Here is a 22,346-nt window from a genome sequence, read left to right as displayed (position 1 = left end):
GTCCAGAACTTTTGATGGGTATAAGTAGTTTCCCCTACACAAATGACCCCAGGGTCACATGTTCTATTCATATTTCTTCTGTAATTCTTCTGTCCTCTCCTTCATCAAGTACTTCTCAGTGTTTTAAATTGTTCTCCCTTTATCATTATTTCTATTCATCAAGTTTTCTAATTTGTTGCCAAAATAAACCAGGCAATAAAGTCAGTACAATCAGTGACTTTTTTTTTTTACATGTTATTCACAATCACTAAACCCTTTAAGAGTGAGCTAGCTCTAGGATTTTCTAATAGAATTAACCATATAGGTTTTATAAAAGGTCTATTCCAGAGACCTCTTTAATTCTTTAGTCTGTATCTATTTCTTGAAGGTTTAAATACCAGAAATAAAAAGGTTTTACTAGAGCTTGACTTTTATTATATAACTAATGCTTACCAGCAACATGTAGCTAATCTTGAAATGGCAGAAAGCTCTAAGGGCATTCATATGCTGACACCATTAGAAGATGCACCGAAATCTTGTACAAAAGATTTTTAAAGGAGCCCTGGAATTGATTTCAAAGCTTTGTTCACCTCACTTGGGCTCCTGAAGGCACAGGTAAAGTATTGGCAAGTTTGTAGAATCACCAACGTTCAGTTATGCCAGGCAAGAGGCTGGCTGGGACAGTCATGCGCTTGCTGATGTGCACCGATCCCATTTTTCAGTTGTCATTGCATAAAATTTCCAGTGGTGTTTAGATATTGTAAATAATTTTTACTTTTTTTGTTTTTTAGGACAGCATAACTATTTATGTGCCGGAAGAAATGACTGCATTGTTGATAAAATCCGCAGAAAAAACTGCCCAGCATGTCGCCTTAGAAAGTGCTGTCAGGCTGGCATGGTCCTTGGAGGTAATGCTGATGTTCTCATCAATAATATGTTGTCTAATATTTACACTCTAAAACTGTAGGTCAGAAAATCTTAGATTTCTTATTCATCTTTGTTCTTGCTTCCCTTTTTCTGTTTTGATTATTAGTGTCTGACTGAAGCAACCAATACCATCCTGTTAACTTTATAGATTATCAGCATGTTTAGGTCTGTTATGAGAAGTAATAAACCTTCATTTGTCTATATTGCCTATAAGTAGATGATATGGGAAGTTCACAACCTCTCATCAAATAACATGGGTTGGAGTCTAGGCTCTGCCACTCACTGCCTGTGTGGCCTTGAGTAAGTCACTAACCCTCTTTGGGTGTCAGCCTCCTTATCCTGTAAAACGAGAGCACTGCAGTTCCTTCCAGCTCAAAAATTGGTTCTGTGAATTGATCAAGTGCATTGATCTCCGTCCCGCTCTCTCTTCATCAGTCCCTCCCATCCTACTTCCCTCTCTCTTTAAATAACGTCCCATTCTCTTTAAATAACTGTATATTGAGCCCTTACTACTTACCATGTACTAAACTAAGTTCTGGAAATATAGTAGCAAAAAAAATTGGACCAAATCCCTACCCTCATGGAGCTTACATTCTGGGAGGAGGAGCAATGAATACATATGTCAAATGATGATAAGAGCTGTGAAGAATATTAAGCAGGGTGAGTTGATAGGGAGTATCAGGCAGAGGAGTCACTCCTGAACCCTTTATTCTGATTAATATTTTCATTTCACTTAGCCATTTCCTAAGCAATAATATCTCTGAAATTGTGTTTGATGTGGTAGTTATAATTTTTCTAAAATACATTAAAATAAATTGGTAACTATTTAAATATATATTCAATATACCACCTAAAGTCAGTTCACGTACCATAAATGACATGTGTTATACTCTGGGAAAGAGTATATTAGTCCAGTAGTTTTTGAGTGCCCCTGTGCTTAGTCCTGTCACTGCTGCCATTGAGTGTGGTACAGTCTAATCCCTAAAAAAATAATTATCAAACAGAAGAGTAAGTGATTTAAGAGAGGTACCATACACTGCTATGCAAATAAAGAAAAGGGAAGAATTAATTCTACTGAGGGAGTTGGCAAAAGCTTCAGAGAGGAGGCTCTCAAAGAATAAACAGAGACTTTATGAATGGAAAGGAGAAAGGTGTTTACAATGAAGATACCATGTATCTGAAAAAAACATGATTTGTTCCAGTGATGATTTTTCTGACAGTCAGTTATTTAGTGGGTATAACAAGAAATGAAGCTTGAAAGTTACCTTGGGCCAGCTGGGATCTGGAGTTTGACTCTATTCTGTAGACAGTGGAACCAGTGATCTTTCTCACAAACTATCCATGGACTATCCATGGAATAAAGCCCAGATTTCTAAATGCAGGGCATGGGGCCTTTCATCACCTAACAGCTGCTCTCTCTTTCTAAGCCCTTCCCCACCAATCCTTTGGGAACCCTGCACTCCACTCACCAACTTCCACCCGCCTTTGCATGCGTTTTACTTTTGCGTGCACCATCCTTCCTTCATTCCTTATGAACTCTTACTTACCCTTCATATTAAGTTCGAGTGTAATGTTTTCTGTGAAACGTTCCCATCTCCCCAGTCACTGCAGGGGCAGAGGTTCTTGAGGACACAGTTTAATGTAGTGCCTTTCGTATCTGGGAGGTTGAAAGCCCTTGAGCCAGCCTGGATTGGAGCTTGCCCTGATTGTAGTTAGTTCAGCATTCCTACTCTTATAATGGAAGATTGACCAAACTGACCAAAGTGGAAGTGATGAGACCCAGCCACCCTCCCCCCATCCCAGCCCGTGTGAAGCATTGGGAATTCACTCTCTTCCCATAGTTTCTCATACACCCTCATTGCCATACTTACCTCATTGTTTTATAACTGTTCATTTGCTAGTACCCTATTCAAGGATTTTCTCCTATTCAAGATTTAGTTGTTTGCAAGCAGGAATTTCATTTTAGTGTTTTCAGCACCAAAGTACTTGTTTAAGAAGTGCTCAATAAATATTTGTGACTATAATTTTAAAGTCATTTGAAGTATAGGTCTCTACATTCTTTTTTTTTTTTAATTATTTTATTGACGTCATATTGGCTTATAACATTGTGTAAATTTCAGGTGTACATTATTATATACCAGTTTCTGTATAGACTGTATAATGTTCACCATCAATAGTCTAGTTTTTATCTGTCACCATACATATGTGCCCCTTTACCCCTTTTGCCCTCCCCCACCTCCTTCCCCTCTGGTAACCCCTAATCTGTTCTAATCATATGGTGTTTGTCTAACCACTAATCATATGGTGTTTGTCTTTCTCTGCCTGGCTGATTTTGCTTAGCTTAATACCCTCAAGGTCCGTCTATGTTGTCTCAAGTGGCACAATTTTGTCTTTTTTTATGGCCAAGTAGTAGTACATTGTATGTGTATACCACATCTTCTTTATCCATTCAGCCGTCGATGGGCACTTGGGTTGCTTCTACGTCTTGGCTATTGTGAATAGTGCTGTGCTGCGATGAACATAAGGGTGCATAAATCTCTTTGAATTGTTGATTCATGTTCTTTGGATAAATACCCAATAGTGGGGATAGCTGGATCATATGGTATTTCTATTTTTAATTTTTTGAGAAATCTCCATACTGTTTTCCATAGTGGCTGCACCAGTTTGCATTCCCACCAGAAGTGTATGAGGGTTCCCTTTTCTCCACCTCCTCTCCAACATTTATTATTTCTTGTCTTGTTAATTATAGCCATGCTGATGGGTGTAAGGTGATACCTTATTGTAGTTTTGATTTGCATTTCCCTAATAATTAATGATATTGAACATCTTTTCATGTGCCTGTTAGCCATCTGTATATCTTCCTTGGAAAAATGTCTGTTCATATCCTCTGGCCATTTTTTGATAGGGTTATTCATTTTTTGTTGTTCAGTTGTTTGAGTTCTTTATATATTTTGGAAATTAATCCCTTTTTGGATAGATGATTTGCAAATATTTTCTCCCAGTTAGTGGGTCGTCTTTTTGTTTTGTTGATGGTTTCCCTTGCCATATAGAGGTTTTAGTCTGATGTAGTCCCATTTGTTTATTTTTTCTTTTGTTTCCCTTGCCTGAGTAGAGATACTATTCAAAAAGATGCTGCTAAGACCGATGTCAAAGAGTGTACTGCCTATATTTTCTTCTAGGAGTTTTATGGTTTTAGGTCTTACATTCATGTCTTTAATCCATTTTGAGTTAATTTTTGGGTATGATGTGAGATAATGGTCTACTTTCATTCTTTGGATGTCCAGCTTTCCCAACACCATTTATTGAAGAGACTTTCCTTTCTCCATTGTATGTTCTTAGCTCCTTTGTCCAAGATTAGCTGTCCATAGATGTGTGGTTTTATTTCTGGGCTTTCAATTCTGTTCCATTGATCTGTGTGTCTGTTTTTGTGCCAGTACCATGCTGTTTTGAATACTATAGCTTTCTAGTACATTTTGAAGTCAGGGATTGTGATGCCTCCAGCTTTGTTCTTTTTTCTCAGGATTGCTTTGGCTATTCAGGGCCTTTTGTTGTTCCATATAAATTTTAGGATTCTTTGTTCTATTTCCATGAAGAATGTCATTGGGATTCTGATTGGGACTGCACTGAATCTGTAGATTGCTTTAGGTAATAGGGACATTTTAACTATGTTTGTTCTTCCAATCCACGAGCATGGACTATCTTTCCATTTCTTTATGTCTTTGATTTCTTTCAATCATGTCTAGTTTTCAGTGTATAGGTCTTTCACCTCCTTGTTTAAATTTGTTCCTAGATATTTTATTCTTTTTGTTGTGATTGTAAATGGGATTGTATTCTTGACTTCTCTTTCTGCTAGTTCGTTATTAGTGTATAGAAAGGCAACTGATTTTTAGTGTTGATTTTGTATTCTGCAACTTTATTGTAGTTGTTATTTCTAATAGTTTTCTGGTGGATTCTTTAGGGTTTTCTTACATATAGAATCATGTCATCTGCATACAGCGAGAGTTTTACTTCTTCCTTTCCAATTTGGATCCCTTTTATTTCTTTTTCTTGCCTAATTGCTCTGGCTAAAACTTGCAGTACTATGTTGAATAAGTGTGGCAAGAGTGGGCACCCTTGTCTTGTTCCTGTTCTCAGAGGGATGGCTTTCTGTTTTTCACTGTTCAGTATGATGTTGGCTGTGGATTTGTCATATATGGGCTTTATTATGTTTGAGGTGCTTCCCCTGTGTACCCATTTTAGCGAGAGTTGTTATCATAAATGGATGTTGGATCTTTTCAAATGCTTTGCATCTATTGAGATGATTATATGATTTTTATTCCTCATTTTGTTAATGTAGTGTATCACATTGATTGATTTGCAGATGTTGAACCATCCCTGCATCCCTGGTATAAATTCCACTTGATCAGTGTGTGTGATCCTTTTAATGTATTGTTGTAGTTGATTTGCTAATATTTTGTTGAGGATTTTTGCATCTATGTTCATCAGCAATATTCGCCTGTAATTTCCCTTTTTTTGTGTCATCCTCGTCTGGTTTTGGTATCAGGGTAATGTTGGCCTCATAGAATTAGTTAGGAAGCATCCCATCTTCTTCAATATTTCAGAATAGTTTGAGAAGGATAGGTATTAAATCTTCTTTAAATGTTTAGTAGAATTCACCAGAGAAGCCATCTGTTCCTAGATCTTTGTTTTTTGGGAGGTTTTTGATTACTGTTGCAATCTCTTTACTTATCGTTGTCTGTTCAGATTCTCTATCTCTTCTTGATTCAGTTTTGGGAGGTTGTATGATTCTAAAAATTTATCCATATCTTCTGGATTAATACAATTTGTTGGCATATAGATTTTCATAGTATTTTCTTATAATCCTTTCTTTGAATCCTTTGTAATTTCTCCTCTTTAATTTCTGATTTTATTTATTTGAGTCTTCTCTCTTTTTTCCTTAGTGAGTCTGGCTAAAGGTTTGTCACTTTTGTTTATCTTCTCAAAGAACCAGCTCTTAGTTTCATTGATGCTTTCTATTGATTTTTCAGTCTCTATTTCATTTATTTCTGCTCTGATTTTTACTACTTCCTTCTTTATACTGACTTTGGGCTTTTTTTGTTCTTCTTTTTATAGTTGTTTTAGGTATAGTTTAAGATTACTTATTTGAGATTTTTCTTCTTCTGTCTTGCTATAAATTTCCCCCTTAGTACTGCTTTTGCTGCATCCCATTAGAGTTTGTATGTTGTGTTTTCATTTATCTCCAGGTATTTTTTTATTTCTCCTTTGATTTCTTCATTGACCCAATGGTTGTTTAGTAGCATTTGTTGTTGAGTCTCCACATATTTGTGACTTTCCCAGCTTTTTTCCTGTAGTCAATTTCTAGTTTCATAGCATTGTGGTCAGAAAAGATGCTTGATATGATTTCAATCTTCTTAAATTTATTGAGGCTTGCTTGTTTCCCAATATACGATCTATCTTTAAGAATGTTCTATGTGCACTTGAGAAGAATGTGTATTCTCCTGCTTTTGGATGGAATGTTCTATCTATATCTATTAAGTCCGTCTTGTCTAGTGTTTCATTTAAGGCTACTGTTTCCTTGTTGACTTTATGTCTGGATGATCTATCCATTGATGTAAGTGGGCTGTTGGGGTCCCTTACTATTATTGTTTGCTGTCAATTTCTCCCTTTAGGTCTGTTAATAGTTGCTTTATATACTTTGATGCTCCTATATTTGGTGCATATATATTCATAAGTGTTATGTCTTCTTGGTGGAATGTCCCTTTTATCATTATATAATGCCTATCTTTGTCTCCCATTATCTTTTTTATCTTGAAGTCTGCTTTGTCTGATATAAATATGGCTACACCTGCTTTCTTTTGCTTGTCATTTGCTTGGAGTATCATCTTCCATCCCCTCACTCTAAGCCTATGTTTGTCTTTAGAGCTGAGATGTGTTTCCTAGAGGCAGCATATTGTCGAGTCTTGTTTTTTAATCTATCCAGCCACTCTGTGTCTTTTGGTTGGTGAATTCAATCCATTTACATTTAGAGTGATTATTGATATATGAGGATTTAATATTGCCATTTTATCTCTTGTTTTCTGGTTGTTCTATATTTCCATTGTTTCTTTTCCCTTGTATTTCTGACTCCCATTTCAGTTTTGTGGTTTTCTGTGATGGTCTTCTCAATTTTCTCTTTATTTATGATTTGTAACTCTGCTCTGGGTTTTTTGTATTGTGGTTACCATGAAGTTTGTATAAAAGATCTCATAGATGAGATAGTTTATTTTCTGATGGCCTCTTATTTCTATTAGCCTGAATAGGTTCCATCCCTCTCCTCTTCCCCTTCTATGCTTTTGTTGTCACAAATTATTCTTTTATGTGTTGTGAGTTTGTGATTAAAATGAAGAGTTTATGGGTATTTTTGATGTTTTCCTCCCCTTTATCTTTTACGTTATAATTGTTTGCTAACCTATTCTAATAGAAAGCCTCAGTTTTCTTATTTTTTTCTGTCTACTTATCTCCTTGCTCAAAGCTTTGTAAACCTTTGGCTTTTTGTTTCAGGGGGAGGGCTCCCTTCATCATTTCTTGTAAGGCAGGTCTAGTGGTGATGAACTCCCTCAGACTTTGTTTATCTGGGAAAGCTTTTATTTCTCCATTATATCTGAAGGATAATTTCACTGCATAGAGTATTCTTGGCTGATAGTTTTTGTCTTTCAATATTTTGAATATACCATTCCATTCTCTCCTAGCCTGTAAGGTTTCTGCTGAGAAATCCACTGAAAGCCTGATGGGGGCTGCTTTGTAGTTTATTTTCTTCTCTCTTACTGCCCTTAATATTTTTTCTTTGCCATTGACTTTTGACAGTTAATATTATATGCCTTGGAAAGGTCTTTTTGCATTGATGTAATTAGGAATTCTATTGGCTTCATGTACTTTTATGTCCAGTTCCTTCCCCAGGTTTGGGAAGTTCTCAGCTATTATTTCTTTTAACAAGCTCTCTGCTCCTTTCTCTCTCTCTTCTCCCTCTGGGATACCTATAATCCTTAGGTTACTTTTCCTAATTGAGTTGGGTATTTCTCAAAGAATCTCTTCATTTTTTTAAAATCTTAGTTCTCTCTCCTTCTCCACCTTAAGTGTTTCTAGGTTTCTATCTCTAATTCTCTCTTCCATAAGATCTACTCTTTTTTTATGCTTTTCCATTATTTTTTATCGCATTAATTGTATCCTTCATATCCAGAATTTCTCTTTGTTTTTTTTTTTTAGAGCTTCAATCCCTTTGGTCAAGTATTAGTAAGGCCGTTTGTAGTCATTTCCATGACACAGAAAGTGTTTGGAGGAGGAAAAGGGTATGTGGTCTAATGTAGTGTTTTTCATTTTAAGGAAGGATGCTGGCCCTTGAGGCAGTCTTCCATTCCATGACTGCATTTATTTTAATGTTCTTACTGTTACAATGGAAAAGTGATTAAAAATGACCAAAGTAAAAAGGATGAGAGACCTGACCACTGAGAAACTGGGGTTCATTCAGACAAGAGACTTGGGTTTCAGCCAGCAACAAAACAGATACCCAGTAAGAAATAGAGTAACAAGAAGAGAGCTTCAGAGAAGACAGAACGGGAATAAAAGGGGAGGATTCCATTCGAGGGGCATAGACTAAAGTAGCATCAGATCAGGGTCGGCAACAAGACCACGCTGGTGCAACGCTGTGGTAATTGACTTCAGTTTCCTTGTATTTCTTCTACTTAAGGACAGAATTGGTTCGTTATAGGGCAGAACTTAATTTAGAGCTAAATAGCCCCAGCCTCAGGGATTAGAGAGAAATAGGCAGAAATGTGAGTACATAGTTATCACTGTCCAGATATATTGTCCTTAATTTTGTTGTGTTCCTATCACTTTCCCAAGATTCCCTGTTGCCATCTTGTCCCCCAGTTCTCCTGAAATCTTATAGATTTTTCTCCCCTTGCATAATTTACTTCAGTCAGTGAACTATCTTATATGACTGGTGACCATAAAATTTATTATCCAAACCGGGACACTTCTGAGGATGAATTGGACCACTATCAATAATTAAACTGGGATAATAGGTGTAAACTGAGATTGTCCCAGGCTAACTAGGCCATAGGGCAGGCCCTCCATTTTCCCAATTAAAAGATGCAAATATGTTCTGGCCAAAATGAATACATAAACTTCTGGGGATGTAGATGAAATAGTCAAATGTTTACTTATATATATTTAATGCATTAATTTAGTTAAACACAAATATTTAAGTCACATACAAAAATCTATTGATTTAGAAGTATTGCTTTTCCACTCACATTTCATGAGCAGTTTTATTCAAACTGATTTCATGAATCTTTGGCAGCAGGGTCTTTGCTTCAGTAGAGCCACTTTTTTGTGTGTGTGTGTGAGGAAGATTAACCCTGAGCTAACATCTGTCGCCAATCCTCCTCTTTTTTGCTGAGGAAGATTGGCGCTGAGCTAACATCCGTGCCCATCTTCCTCTACTTTATACGTGGGATGCCTGCCACAGCATAGCTTGATAAGCAGTACGTATGTCTGTGCCTGGGATCCAAACCTGCGAACCCCAGGCCACCAAAGCGGAGCATGTGCACTTAACCACTACGCCACCGGGCCAGCCCCTTAGAGCCACTTTTTAAGTCAGCTAATCTTTTTCCAGAGTTCATCATCATTTTATCGAAAAGTGTTTGATATGCAGCACTTTTTGAATCCATGTATAGTACTGTACTTGGAAATCTATCCTAAGCCAAAATACTCATTCACATAATATAACAGTTTTAATATTTGTCCTGTTAAGAGTTTGTTTTTGTGATTCCCCATAATATAACATATATAACATATATACAACATAACATATAACATATAGCCCCATAACATAACAATATAACATAACTTGCTTTCATTATTTAATTATGAAATATATCAAGCCTACCATAAATATTAAAAATAAGCACCTATGTATCATCACTCAATTTTTAATATCAGATAACTTTTCATATTTTCATTTTTGTTGTATTTTGTAAGGAATAAGATATTACAGATATTTTGAAGCTTCTGTTATGTCCTTCCCTAAACCCATTAGATTCATTTTTTCATCACAGAGGAAGAAATGCTGAATTATTGTTCAACATCTTCGTACTTGTAACTCGTGTATGAATCCTTACCTAATACAGTATTATTTTGAATATTTTTAAACTTTATATATTTTTAAACTTTATGTATTAAACACTGTACATGTGCTTCTTCAACTTGCTTTTTTCACTCAATGTTGTGTGAAATTATTTTTGAGATTTACTCATATTTATACATGTAGCTAGGATTTCATTTTAACTTCTTTATGATACTTCATTTTGTGGACATTCCACAGTGCTTTTCTTTCTTGTGTTAACAGATATTTATTTCTAATTTTTCATAATTATAAAATGTGCTGCAGTAAGCATTCTTGTACCTGTATCTTTGTGCATATGTTTGAGAAGTTCAGTAGACTATAAATCTACAAAGGAAATTTCTAGATTTATTCTACCTTCCTAAATGTTACCTAATCACCAAATCACTCTCCAAGGTGTTTGCTCCCACCAGTGGTTGAGAGTTCTTGTTACCGTGCATCTTACTTGTACTTGGTATTTTTAGACTTTTTAATTTCTCTAATTTAATAGGCATAAAATTGGCATCTAATTTTGGCTTGATTTATGTATCCTTGATTAGTGGTAAGGCAAATGCTGCTTCATATTTATTGGCCATTTATATTTCCTCTTCTGTGAATTGGCTGTTCATGTACATTGGCCATTTTTCAACTGGATTGTCTTTTTTTTTTTTTTTTGATTCATAGAATTTACCCATATCCTCTATACTAATTCTTTGTTAGTTACATGCAGTCTATGTCTTGACTTTTTACTTTATGATGTCTTTTTTCTCATTTTTATATAAGCACATATATCAATATTCTCCCTTTATATCTTTTCCTACCCTGAAATCATAAAGATAATCTACTAAAAATCATCTAAAATCTTAAAAGTTTGTTTTTCACATTTATGGCCTTAATCTACCTCCAAGTATTATTTTATGTAGGGAGGCAAGAATATAATTTTATTTTATTTTGCATATGGATAACCAGTTGCCACAGCACATTTATTGGCACAATGGTCTTCAGATTTTTTTGGTAGTGCACTCCTGGGTAAGTAAAAATGTTTTGAGCCTCCTTCCCCAACGTAGGTCTATTTACAAGTAAATTATACATACGCACTACTATCAAATTATATGTTAGTGATGCTTACTTTCTCTTTTTATTTCCTTATAAAAAATATCAATAGTAATTGTAATTTTCTAAGAATACTCCAGTTACAAATTCCAAGTGCCACCTCTGTTAATATCAAATTTCCATGTGTGTTTGCTCCTCTTCCTGGTTTCTCTATTCTGCTCCATTGTATATCCCTGCACCACTACCACACTGTCTGAAATAATAGTTTTATACATCTTGATGCCTAGTAGAATAAGTCTCCCTAAGTTACACTTCTTCAAAATTGGCATCAAGTTGACTTTTCTTGACCTTCTGAATTGTTCTTTTAAAGTGATGCTTAAAAGGTTTATTCACAATGGTATCTTAACACTTAAAATCATGACTTCTTATCCCCAGGAATTAGATCTGTATCAAATTTCTTTGCCTCTTTTTTCCATCAGATAATCTCTACAAACCTTCCAAACTACCACTGATTAAAGTTGTCTCAAGTTAATTTGTCTTCCCCCAACAACTTATTGTTGCTCAAAGTAATTTAGAGAGTTCCATAATATTAGATGGCTCATATGGACTAATCTATAATGCGGTATCTTCTTTTCTGAGTGATGATTCTGGGATTAAAAAAAAAAAACACCTTACTGTATTCCAGCATATATGAAAGATTGATTCAATTCTAATGTTATCTTTGATCAGCATCACAAACTGAGAAATATGATAATGGTGCATTTAATTATTTCATAAGTGTATTTGCACAGAGGTTTATTAGGAATACGCTGGCAACACACTAATATGTCATAGTCCTGATATTGTTCTACATGGGAGAATCAATGGCAAAAGTCTGGAGAGTCAATGACCCAATTCTTGTAAACCAGGAAGAAGGTAGTCAATTTATAGGATTGGATTCTAATTGCTAGTCTTATATTAACTTTTTGGAGTAAGGAGGAGTGTACTTGTGGTCTGTTGAGAATGAAAGCCTTCTTTTGAATGATAATCAGGGTTGCTCATGGTTGGATTCTTGTATAAATAGAAGAATTTCACTGAAGTAATAATTGTCTACACACTACTGAAAATGGAGCCCACGTCCTTTTCCTTCCTCCCTCCCCCCCGTTCCTTCCTTCTGTACTTTTTTCCTTCTTTCCTCATGTTTGTCACTACTTCTTGATGTTTCTCATTTCTGATATAGAGACCATTTGAATAACAAAAGATGAAACAAGAAAGAATACTGAAAAACTTTAAAAAGATTTAATAAAATCTATGATACAATATCAGAGGTCAGAAATACAAATGTTTTGACATGTCATGACATAGATTTTACAGGTTGTTCTTATCTGCCTCAGCAGCTGTGTTCTGATTATAAGCATTATGGTTGAGTTATTTGTTGTCTCAGTTGCATATGATTCTTGTTTTTAATGAATCACATCCCTTACCTTCACCAGGTCACAGTGAACTTCTGCATTTTGTTCATTGCTGTAGAGTACTGAGTAGAAAAGATAGTTAGACTCTGAAGGATGGTAATATATCTTCTAATTTAGGTGTTCTGCTTCTAACTTCTTTTCTTTAGAAAACATTTTTGTGTAGTGACTCACAAAAAAATTCTGAAATGAATACAGCTCTATTTTGCATTTGTGGTAAAAATGCTGGACTATTATAAAGGTAATTATTTCTTTCAAAAATAAATAGCTTTCTACATAAAGGAATGATTAAATGCATAATTATGTTTGCTGAAATTTTTTTTAAAGCCAGAGACTATTTTTATAGGGTCGTTATTTATTATTATTAATTTTTTTGGTAGAGAGCCTTATCCTCAAATTTTAAAAGGTTATATTAGCAAGCCAGTATCTCTCCTACCTCCTCCTACACCTAGACTCATCCCCACTTCTCTTGGCAAAGAGAATAACTTTTCTGGGCTACAGAATATGGGTCGTGTAGTAAAGTGTTTTTTTTTTCTCTCCTCCTACACTTAAAACCAACAAAGCCTCAATTCCTTTACGGAAGAATTCCAAAATTCCTGAATTTGGGACACTGAACAGTACCTTTTGTGGAAGTACAGCAGCCTAGTCTATGCCTTTAATTACTATAAAAACTAAAGTCATCCACCCTCTCTTTAATGCAGGAATTGCTATGGGTGATGCCTGCCACCTACCTCTTCAGACCTTTCACAGTCTCCCTCTTAGGAGCATCTCCTTTTCTACCCAAACCCTGTTCTTTGACTCAGTGCCCCCCAGACAGTACCTCTCACACTGCTCCCACTGTTCACTGCATGGAAGCCTGCAGCCAAACAATGTCTTCTGGTGACTGCCTGATTGTTCACCCTGAAGGCCAGCCATCCCACACACAGTGGAGAAGGACATTCCTTAGAATACTCATTATCACTTCTTTGCTTAAAGTTTTGTTTTTTGGGTTTTTTTTTTTTTTTTCATTTCCAGGGACTGCTTTTATGGCTGCCAGCTAGAACTGTTCAATCTATCAGTATCTACTGTTTTCTAGACCCAGTAAAAAGTTAGGATTGAGGAGTACCAAGATTCTCCTCCATTTGCAGTCTGACTTTATTTGAATAATTGAGCGTTTACTCTTTAAAAAAATCAACTCTAGTATTGTTTTTTGGCAAATACCTATTATAATTTTATATTTCCCGTTATCTAGCATCTGTATTTATTTATTTATTTATTTATTTTTGAAGTATAGATACAGGCACACTGTTTTCATCTGGGAAGTAGAGGTGGATCCTGAAAAAGGAAAAGCAAGCTAAATCAGTACTGTAAGGGCTTGTTAGAACATAGTCCCAGTGGACTGATCCTAGCGACATCAGTCATCCTTTTGCTAATCCAAAGTAAAACACATATCTAGACATAATTTTTTACAGCTACTGTTGGGATCATTGCCTGTAAATCCACCCAAACTACAGTGATGCTTATTATGACACTTGTAAGGTCAAAGCATTTGCACCATTCCCTAATTGCCTGCTGCTCCTTACTCTCTATTTCCACATCCAATTCCAAGAAAACTTTCTGGCTGCCATAAAACTTACATTTTAATATGCAACATAATACTCTTCCTTTGCTTCTATGCAACAGGTTTAGCATTATCACATGAACGTCTTATATCATACATTCAATATAAAAATTTTTTTTTGAGAAATAAAAACAAATAGCAGAAAGAGAGGCCACAGCAAAGTAAAACAGCACTCATTCAGAACACAATCCAGAATTAGTAATCATTATTATTTTATTCAGTCTAATAGATTTACCTATGTGTTTACCTATTTGCTCAATGTTTTTTCCAACTCAACCTTTCATTCAGTTTCCTTATTTTTGAAATAAAATTTTTATAAGTTCCTTCTGTGGGAATTTGTTAATGATAAATTTGTTTTCACTGAAACTATCTTTATGTCATCTTCATTTTTGAATGATGACTTTGCTGATTATAAAATTTAGTGTAACTTTTTTTTCTCCAGACCTTAAAGATGTTAGTCTACTATCTTCTGGCTCGTATCATTTTTCTGAGAATTCTCCTGTAGATATAATATTTGTTTCTTTGAGGCAATATTTTCTCTATATTTATATAAAATGTTTTTATGCTTGGTTCTCTAATTTCACTATAATGTAACCAGTTATAAATTTAGTTTTATTTATCCTACTTGGAAATCATCATGATTCCTAAATCTAAGAATTTGTGTCTTTCATAAATACCAAGAGGATCAAAACCATCCTAGTATTCTTCAAATATTGCTTCCCTTCTCATTGCCTCTTTCTACCTTCAGAACACTTATTAGACATATATTAGGTTAGCCCATTCTCTCTTCCATATCTCTTTATCTTATTTAATATTTCCCATATCGTTATCTGTCTGTGCTATATTCTGTGTAATTTAGTCAGTTCTGTCTTCCAATTTACCATTCCTTCATTTTAGTGATGGTATTTTTTTAGACATTTTACTTGTTTCTTTTATAAATTTGTATATTTCTTTTTAGTTGCTTTTCCTTTTCTCGTATTTTCATTCTTTATCATACATCCTTAATAATTATAAACATAACTATTGCAAATATTTGTATTCAGTAATTCCAAAGACCCATAACTCTGGATCTAATTATACCATTATGGCATGGTGGTAAAAACAAACAAACAAACAAACAAAAAAGCCCTGATTATTTATAGGGTTTCCCAATGATTTTGGTGTAAATACTCCTGTATAGCAAATTTCAGGTTACCAATGATTTAACAACTGGCTCTCAGAATTTCTAAATACTTAACAATAAGTTTTCATAAGCCAGTATGAGCCAAATCCAGCACCCTGTTTATTATCTCTGCTACTTCTCACTCATTATACCTTTTGTAATTTTGGATTATAAACTCATGTTTGGCAGAGTTTAAATTTTTTTGAAATCCTATGTGGCTTTAATGGAGGGAGTTTCTCTCCAGAGAGAATTTTCATTTTATTCTTCAGGCACCTTAGGGATTTCATCAGTGAAGGACCACTTTTCCAATTTAGTTTTTGCCTCTAGGTTTCTCATACCTTGCAGGTAGAATAATTTCAAGTTAAAAATTTGTGTGAGGCACCCCTATGATTAAGAAGGATCAGAGGACACTCTTTTTTCTCACACTGAGCCAAGGATAAAACAGACACGCTTCCTTCTTGTGTCCCTTTGTCAGTGGATAGAAGTTTTCTTCATTTTGGACTCCTTGATATTTTACTGACTTTTTGAGGAGCTTAGATATGCATTTAAAAGGTTGTTAGTTATGTTTTATCCGTCATTTTTAGGTGTTCTGGAGAAGGTGATTTATGTTACCTAATCTTCTACATTGCCAGTAAGAGAACTTTATATAGAATTTTATGCCAATTTTAATCAAATATATTAACTCTGCCTTAAAAGTTTAAATTTTATCAACAGGTTAGAAAAGGATTTTCAAAACACCTCTGTAGGAGATGGTATATGGTATTGTAATAAAGAGTAAAGGTGCAAAGTTGGAACAGGTGGTGTTTGATTTCAGCTTACCCACTAATAGTGTGGGACCTCAGGCACACACCTTAACCTCTACACATCTCTATTTTCTTTTCTATTAAGATCACATAATAAGGGTTATTATGGGGGTAAATGAAATGATATATCTAAAGCATAGAGCATAGTGTCTGGCATATAAAAGGTTTAGTCAGTGGTGGCTTAAAATATATTTTATGTCTTGAAGCCATTTATGCAAACATTATCAGTTTTAGTTGAGGACAGAGATAACAAACAAAATAATTACATAACATAAAATATTGTAGCCTGATAGAACATGATAAATACTAAGAAGAAAAATAGAACAGAGAAGCAGAATAGAAGGTGTTAAGGGTTAGTTTACATTTATCTCTGATCAGCCAAACATGATCAGTAACTCCAAAAGTAATTTCCACTTTTCCTGGGTTGCCCCTCAAAGTAGAAATCCTAGAAATTGTTTAGAAATACAAATGTGGCCTGACCAGCACAGGGTGTAGACTTTCTCCTCCCTTACTTTAGAAAAGAGATTCTTAATTTTGGTCTTTAAATCCCATAATAGTCTATGTATTGATTTCAGGGAATTTCAAGGGACCTATGAGCTCACTCAATTTGTGTACAAGATTTTGTGGGGTTTACATACACCCCACCAACACACTGAATGCTCGTGCAATTAATTCTTTAATCCAAGTCTGAGACCTAACATTTTTACTTATTTAATTTCATTTTATTAGATTGATGCTAAAACCTATAATGCTATGATTCTAAGACTTAAGAAAAATAATACGCCTCTGGGAGATTTAATTGATATGTATTTACATGAACTTCTTTTCTTTCTTCTCTGTAGGTCGAAAGTTTAAAAAGTTCAATAAAGTCCGAGTTATGAGAGCACTAGATGCTGTCACTCTCCCACAGCCAGTGGGCATTCCAAGTGAAAGCCAGAGAATCACTTTTTCACCAAGTCAAGATATACAGTTGATCCCCCCACTGATCAACCTGCTAATGAGCATTGAACCAGACATGATCTATGCAGGACATGACAACACCAAACCTGATACCTCCAGTTCTTTGCTGACAAGTCTTAATCAACTAGGCGAGAGACAACTTCTTTCAGTAGTCAAGTGGTCTAAATCACTGCCAGGTAATAATAATTTGTATTTATAGCATGTAATAAAAATTTTACTGTTTGTTGTACTAGTAGGTTGTTAAATAAAATAAAAGGCTGTACGGTAGATTAACTATAGTGTAAACAGTATGTTATAGTATATGTTGCAGTAGTTCAAAATATTTATCTAGGACCCTATGTTATCCACTACTTTTCTAGGAACCTATTGTGTGCTATGGAGATACAAAAGATGTAGTCAACACATTGAGTCTTGTTGATGAATCAAGAATTATATACATGAAACAGTTAAAGAATAGCATAAATTTATGTGTTCAACCATAGATGTTATAGTAGTTCAGAGAAAGACAAATTGACCATCTTCTTAAAAATATCTAGTTCATTCTAAACTCTAATTTGACCAACCTCAATTGGTTGGAAAAAAACTGAATGTGTCTATTCATATAACAAATCTAAATAGTATTCAGAGTACAGTACAAAATAGTATTTAGAGTGTCTAAAGTCAATTAAGAAACAATATTCCTAAACATAAATAAATAATTTAGACAGAGAAATGAACTTCCACTCACTATTTTCTCTAATTTATACCCAAAGAGGGTCACAATGAGAATTTGAATCATATCATCATGAAAGGATTTCAGTCACTTTATTTATAAGCTATTTATATTTATATATGTATACTGCTCCGTAGGAGCCAAGAGGTTGAAAAAAAGGATGCAGTTCCCACTTGGCTAAATCTTAGACTGCAGAGCCAGGAGAATACACGGATAGCAATTGCTTGTGGAGGCATTAATCCCATAATTAGAAATAGAAATTTTCACACAAATAATATCCTTATACTCCTTTAGACCAGATTATTTTTCCAATATCTGATCAAGAATTAAACGTATTATGTCATGTTAGTCTCCAAGTAAATTCAGTAGCCTTTTTAAAAAATAATTCCTTCCCAATTTGCCTTAATATATTTCTCAGTTATTATTCTACCTGAAAGGTTTGAAATACAATAAATGAATTGTTATTGAAAATTCAAGGTAACATGAAACAGAAAGAAAAATTGATTCATGTTTGTTGAATCTTTTAAAAAATACATGTTGAGAAAAGTTCATAAAATCTTTTATTCTAATGGAGATAAAGTAATTTTATAGAAAAATCAAAATGCCCAGGTTTATTAGCTGTATTCTTACTGAAAGGCCTTGGACAGGTAATATTTTTTTCCCTTAGAAAAGTTCTGAATGTTTAAACTTACTGTAAAGTAGTTATCAAATTTGATAGACTTTTTTTAAATAAAAATATTACAATATATTGAACTTTTTCTATTTAAAAATGTGAGTGTTTAAATGTGTGTTTAACTTTTCTCAGTTTTTTGTTATTTGGAACAGGTGATTTCTTTGATTTTTGTTGATATAGTTAGTATTTTTTTTGTTTGCATTTTAGAGATTCTTTACTCTTTAAAAAGATACTACTATCAGCTGGCAAATTTAGATAATCACCGGTTATAATTTAAAAGATAATTTATTCACTATGGATAAAAGCTAAGTGAGCTTTTTAAGTTGAAACACTTTTATCTGTCAAGATTTTTGACCCTCACACACCCTCAAAAAGAGTGAGAGGAAATTTTTACATTGAATTTGGTGGTAACTTTTTTTTTTTATTGCACTCACATTGGTTTATAACATTGTATAAATTTCAGGTGTACATCATTATACTTCTATTTCGGCATAGATTACATCATGTTCACCACCCAAATACTAATTACAATCCATCACCACATGCATGTGCCTAATCATTGCTTTTGCCCTCCTCCCTCCCCACTTCCCCTCTGGTAACCACCAATCCAATCTCTGTCTCTATGTGTGTGTTTGTTGTTGTTTTTATCTTCTACTTACAGTGAGATCATATGGTATTTGACTTTCTTCCTCTGACTTATTTCACTTAGCATAATACCCTCAAGGTCCATCCATGTTGTCACAAATGGCTGGATTTCATCATTTCTTATGGCTGAGTAGTATTCCGTTGTATATATATTACTACATCTTCTTTATCCATTCGTCCCTTGATGGGCACTTAGGTTGTTTCCAAGTCTTGGCTACTGTGAATAATGCTGCAGTGAACACAGGGGTGCATGTATCTTTACGCATTGGTGTTTTCATGTTCTTTGGATAAATACCCAGCAGTGGAATAGCTGGATCATATGGTAGTTCTATCCTTAGTTTTCTGAGGAATCTCCACACTGTTTTCCATAGTGGCTGCACCAGTTTGCACTCCCACCAGCCATGTATGAGAGTTCCCTTCTCTCCAGATCCTCTCCAACACTTGTTTCCTGTGTTGTTAATTATAGCCTTTCTGACGGGGGTGAGGTGATATCTCATTGTAGTTTTGATTTGCATTTCCCTGATAGTTAACAATGCTGAACATCTTTTCATGTGCCGTTTGGCCAACTGTATATTTTCTTTGGAGAAATGTCTGTTCAGGTCTTTTGCCCATTTTTTAATTGGGTTGTTAGTTTTTTTGTTGTTGCGATGTATGAGTTCTTTATATATTTTGGAGATTAACCCCTTATCAGATATATGGTTTGCAAATATCTTCTCCCAATTGTTAGGTTGTCTTTTCGTTTTGTTGATGGTTTCCTTTGCTGTGCAGAAGCTTTTTAGTTTGATGTAGTCCCATTTGTTTATTTTTTCTGTTGTTTCTCTTGCCTGGTCAGACATGGTACTTGAAAATAGGTTGCTAAGACCGATGTCAAAGAGCGTACTTCCTATGTTTTCTTCTAAAAGTTTCATGGTTTCAAGTCTTACATTCAAGTCTTTTATCCATTTTGAGTTAATTTTTGTGTATGGTGTAAGATAATGGTCTATTTCCATTTTTTTGCATGTGGCTGTCCAGTTTTCCCAACACCATTTGTTGAAGAGACTTTCCTTTCTTCATTGTATGTTCTTGGCTCCTTTGTCGAAAATTAGCTGTCCATAGATATGTGGGTTTATTTCTGGGATGTCAATTCTATTCCATTGATCTATATGTCTGTTTTTGTGCCAGTAGGGTGCTAACTTTTTTAATGTTGCAAAATGTAATTTGTGTGTAAGTAAACAAGAATGATGGCATCACCAGTATTACACGTACTATTTCCATTAACTACAATAAGGAAAGCATTGAGATTATCAAAGTATTATGTGGCCTATGGTCTTTTAAACCATATTTGCATAGTCTACATTCTGGGAATAACTCGAATGAATGAATGATGAAAATGGTCAATGAATCAGAGTGATCATATTGACTTCTGCAAAAGGACTTGGAGGGACATATATGTATATAAAGTAATCTAGTACCATTAGCTAATACAAACCTTTCAGTTAACTTTGAACTAGAGAATAGTTTTTATTCACTGATTCACTCAATAAATGTCTATTGCAAACCTGCTGTGTGCAAGACCTAACTATTAAACAGTGGTATTAGAAAGAGAAGCCAGAAGGCTGGGCTCATGTATGAATGCATTTTGGTGCAGTACATCCTAGCATCTGGTCATCAGTTTTGCCCGTAAGAGAAATTTATTTTGTCTATTCATTCACATGTTTGTGGTCTGTGAAAGATGGACTTTTGTTAAATGAGGCTTACTAATAAGCCAAGATGTTAATTTACTTAGTGCAGTGCAAAAAAAGATACTACTAGGAAAATGTGCTGGCACATCAGGTTATTCTTTCACAGTGGGAGAGTATATTTGGGAAGTCAGATTAAGATCAGATGCAGAATGATAATCATAACAAAGGTGACAAAGATAATCATAACAAAGGTGATGCATGAGGGCCCCAAGGCATCTATCTGCAGGTGCCCAAGGGCATTTCTGCTTTGTCTGTGCTCTTCTATTATCTTGGACCTGTTACAATAATTGCAGCTTATCTGATATCTCTCCCACAACATTTCATAGCTATCTTTGTTTCTATTTAATGGAGACTTGCAAGATGCTTTAGCTTCCTGACAGCACATCTCCAAGTGACCTCTTAGGATACATTGCATCTGATATATTGCATCTATATATGAATGATTTTACATCGACTTTTAGCAGTAATTTCAGTGGATAATATTTTCTTATTTGGAGCCTGAAGCAACACAATATTTGCAACATTTAAAAAATGAACAGGACATATTCCCTCTGTTAAGGAACACTCAATCCGATGGAATAGAAAAGATACCCAAACAACTATAGTGGTATGTGAAAGTGATGTAAGATACAGATATAAAGAAAATGGGGACAGAAAAACATTTTTGGCTTCAGGGACTAGAGAAGGCTTCAGAGACAAGGTGTCAGTTAAACTGCACCTTGAAGGAGAAATGAGACTTGGATGAATCCTGATAAGAGAAAGCATTCTAGATAGAAGGAGTAGTGTGGCAGGTCGTGTGAAATAAGGAAAACATGAGGTATGTTTGGTGAATAATGAATTACACCAGCCTAAGAATGGTTCTCAATCTTTTCAAAATGTGAGAGTCCTTTAGTAACGTAAAAAATGTTATCATACCTTCCCTCCACAGCATAGTAATTAAAACTTTTAATAGCTGCTGATTGAGAAAACACATTTGTGCATATGGTTTCTCAAACACTACTACAATAAGTTCTGGCCTCCTGGGGGTTCAGCACCCAAGTATTAAGAAACCACTGACAATACATTTATATTGGGGAGAGTAGTAAAAAGTAAATTTAGAGGCACAAGTAGTGGGCTGATCAAGGAAGGTCTTGAAAGTCGGGGTAGGCTTTAGAAATAAGTAATAATAAGAATGAGTAATAAGTACCGATTCCCAATTTAATTTCACCTTTAAGTAGTTTTCATCTTGTATATCAGTACATTGTAGCAGAACTAATGTGACAGAGAAGTTTGAGAGAACTATTTCCATTTTATAAATTTTGTCTTGATTCTGTTTATTTGGTGAAAACTCTATTCAGGTTAATGCTTTGACATTTTTAAACATTGCATTTTTTAATACATACCTTACTTCCTGGTCTCAGTTAGCCAGACTACTGCAGTCATTAGTATCGGAAGACTGGCATAGTCCTTTGCCTTGTTTTCTGCCTTTGAAGCATGCCAAAATATCTTTTGTGTCAGTGACAGCCATTGCATATGTTACAAAGG

At 34.7% G+C, this 22,346-nt stretch overlaps 1 protein-coding gene across 1 annotated transcript in view; it reads left to right on the top strand.

Moving 5' to 3' along the window:
• PGR (progesterone receptor) overlaps positions 1 to 22,346 on the top strand; it is a 74,183-nt gene that overhangs the window by 31,622 nt on the left and 20,215 nt on the right. Inside the window, exons 3-4 of the mRNA XM_004427411.3 lie at positions 771 to 887; positions 16,954 to 17,247. Of these exons, the coding sequence (XP_004427468.2) occupies positions 771 to 887; positions 16,954 to 17,247 (411 nt within the window). The remainder of the gene's footprint in view (positions 1 to 770; positions 888 to 16,953; positions 17,248 to 22,346) is intronic.

Source organism: Ceratotherium simum, chromosome 7 (genome assembly GCF_057802395.1).
Source record: "Ceratotherium simum simum isolate JZ-2026a chromosome 7, ASM5780239v1, whole genome shotgun sequence".
In the NCBI taxonomy this organism is placed as follows: domain Eukaryota; kingdom Metazoa; phylum Chordata; class Mammalia; order Perissodactyla; family Rhinocerotidae; genus Ceratotherium; species Ceratotherium simum.
Note: the sequence above shows the minus strand (reverse complement) of the source record. Positions and strands in the feature narration are given on the sequence as shown.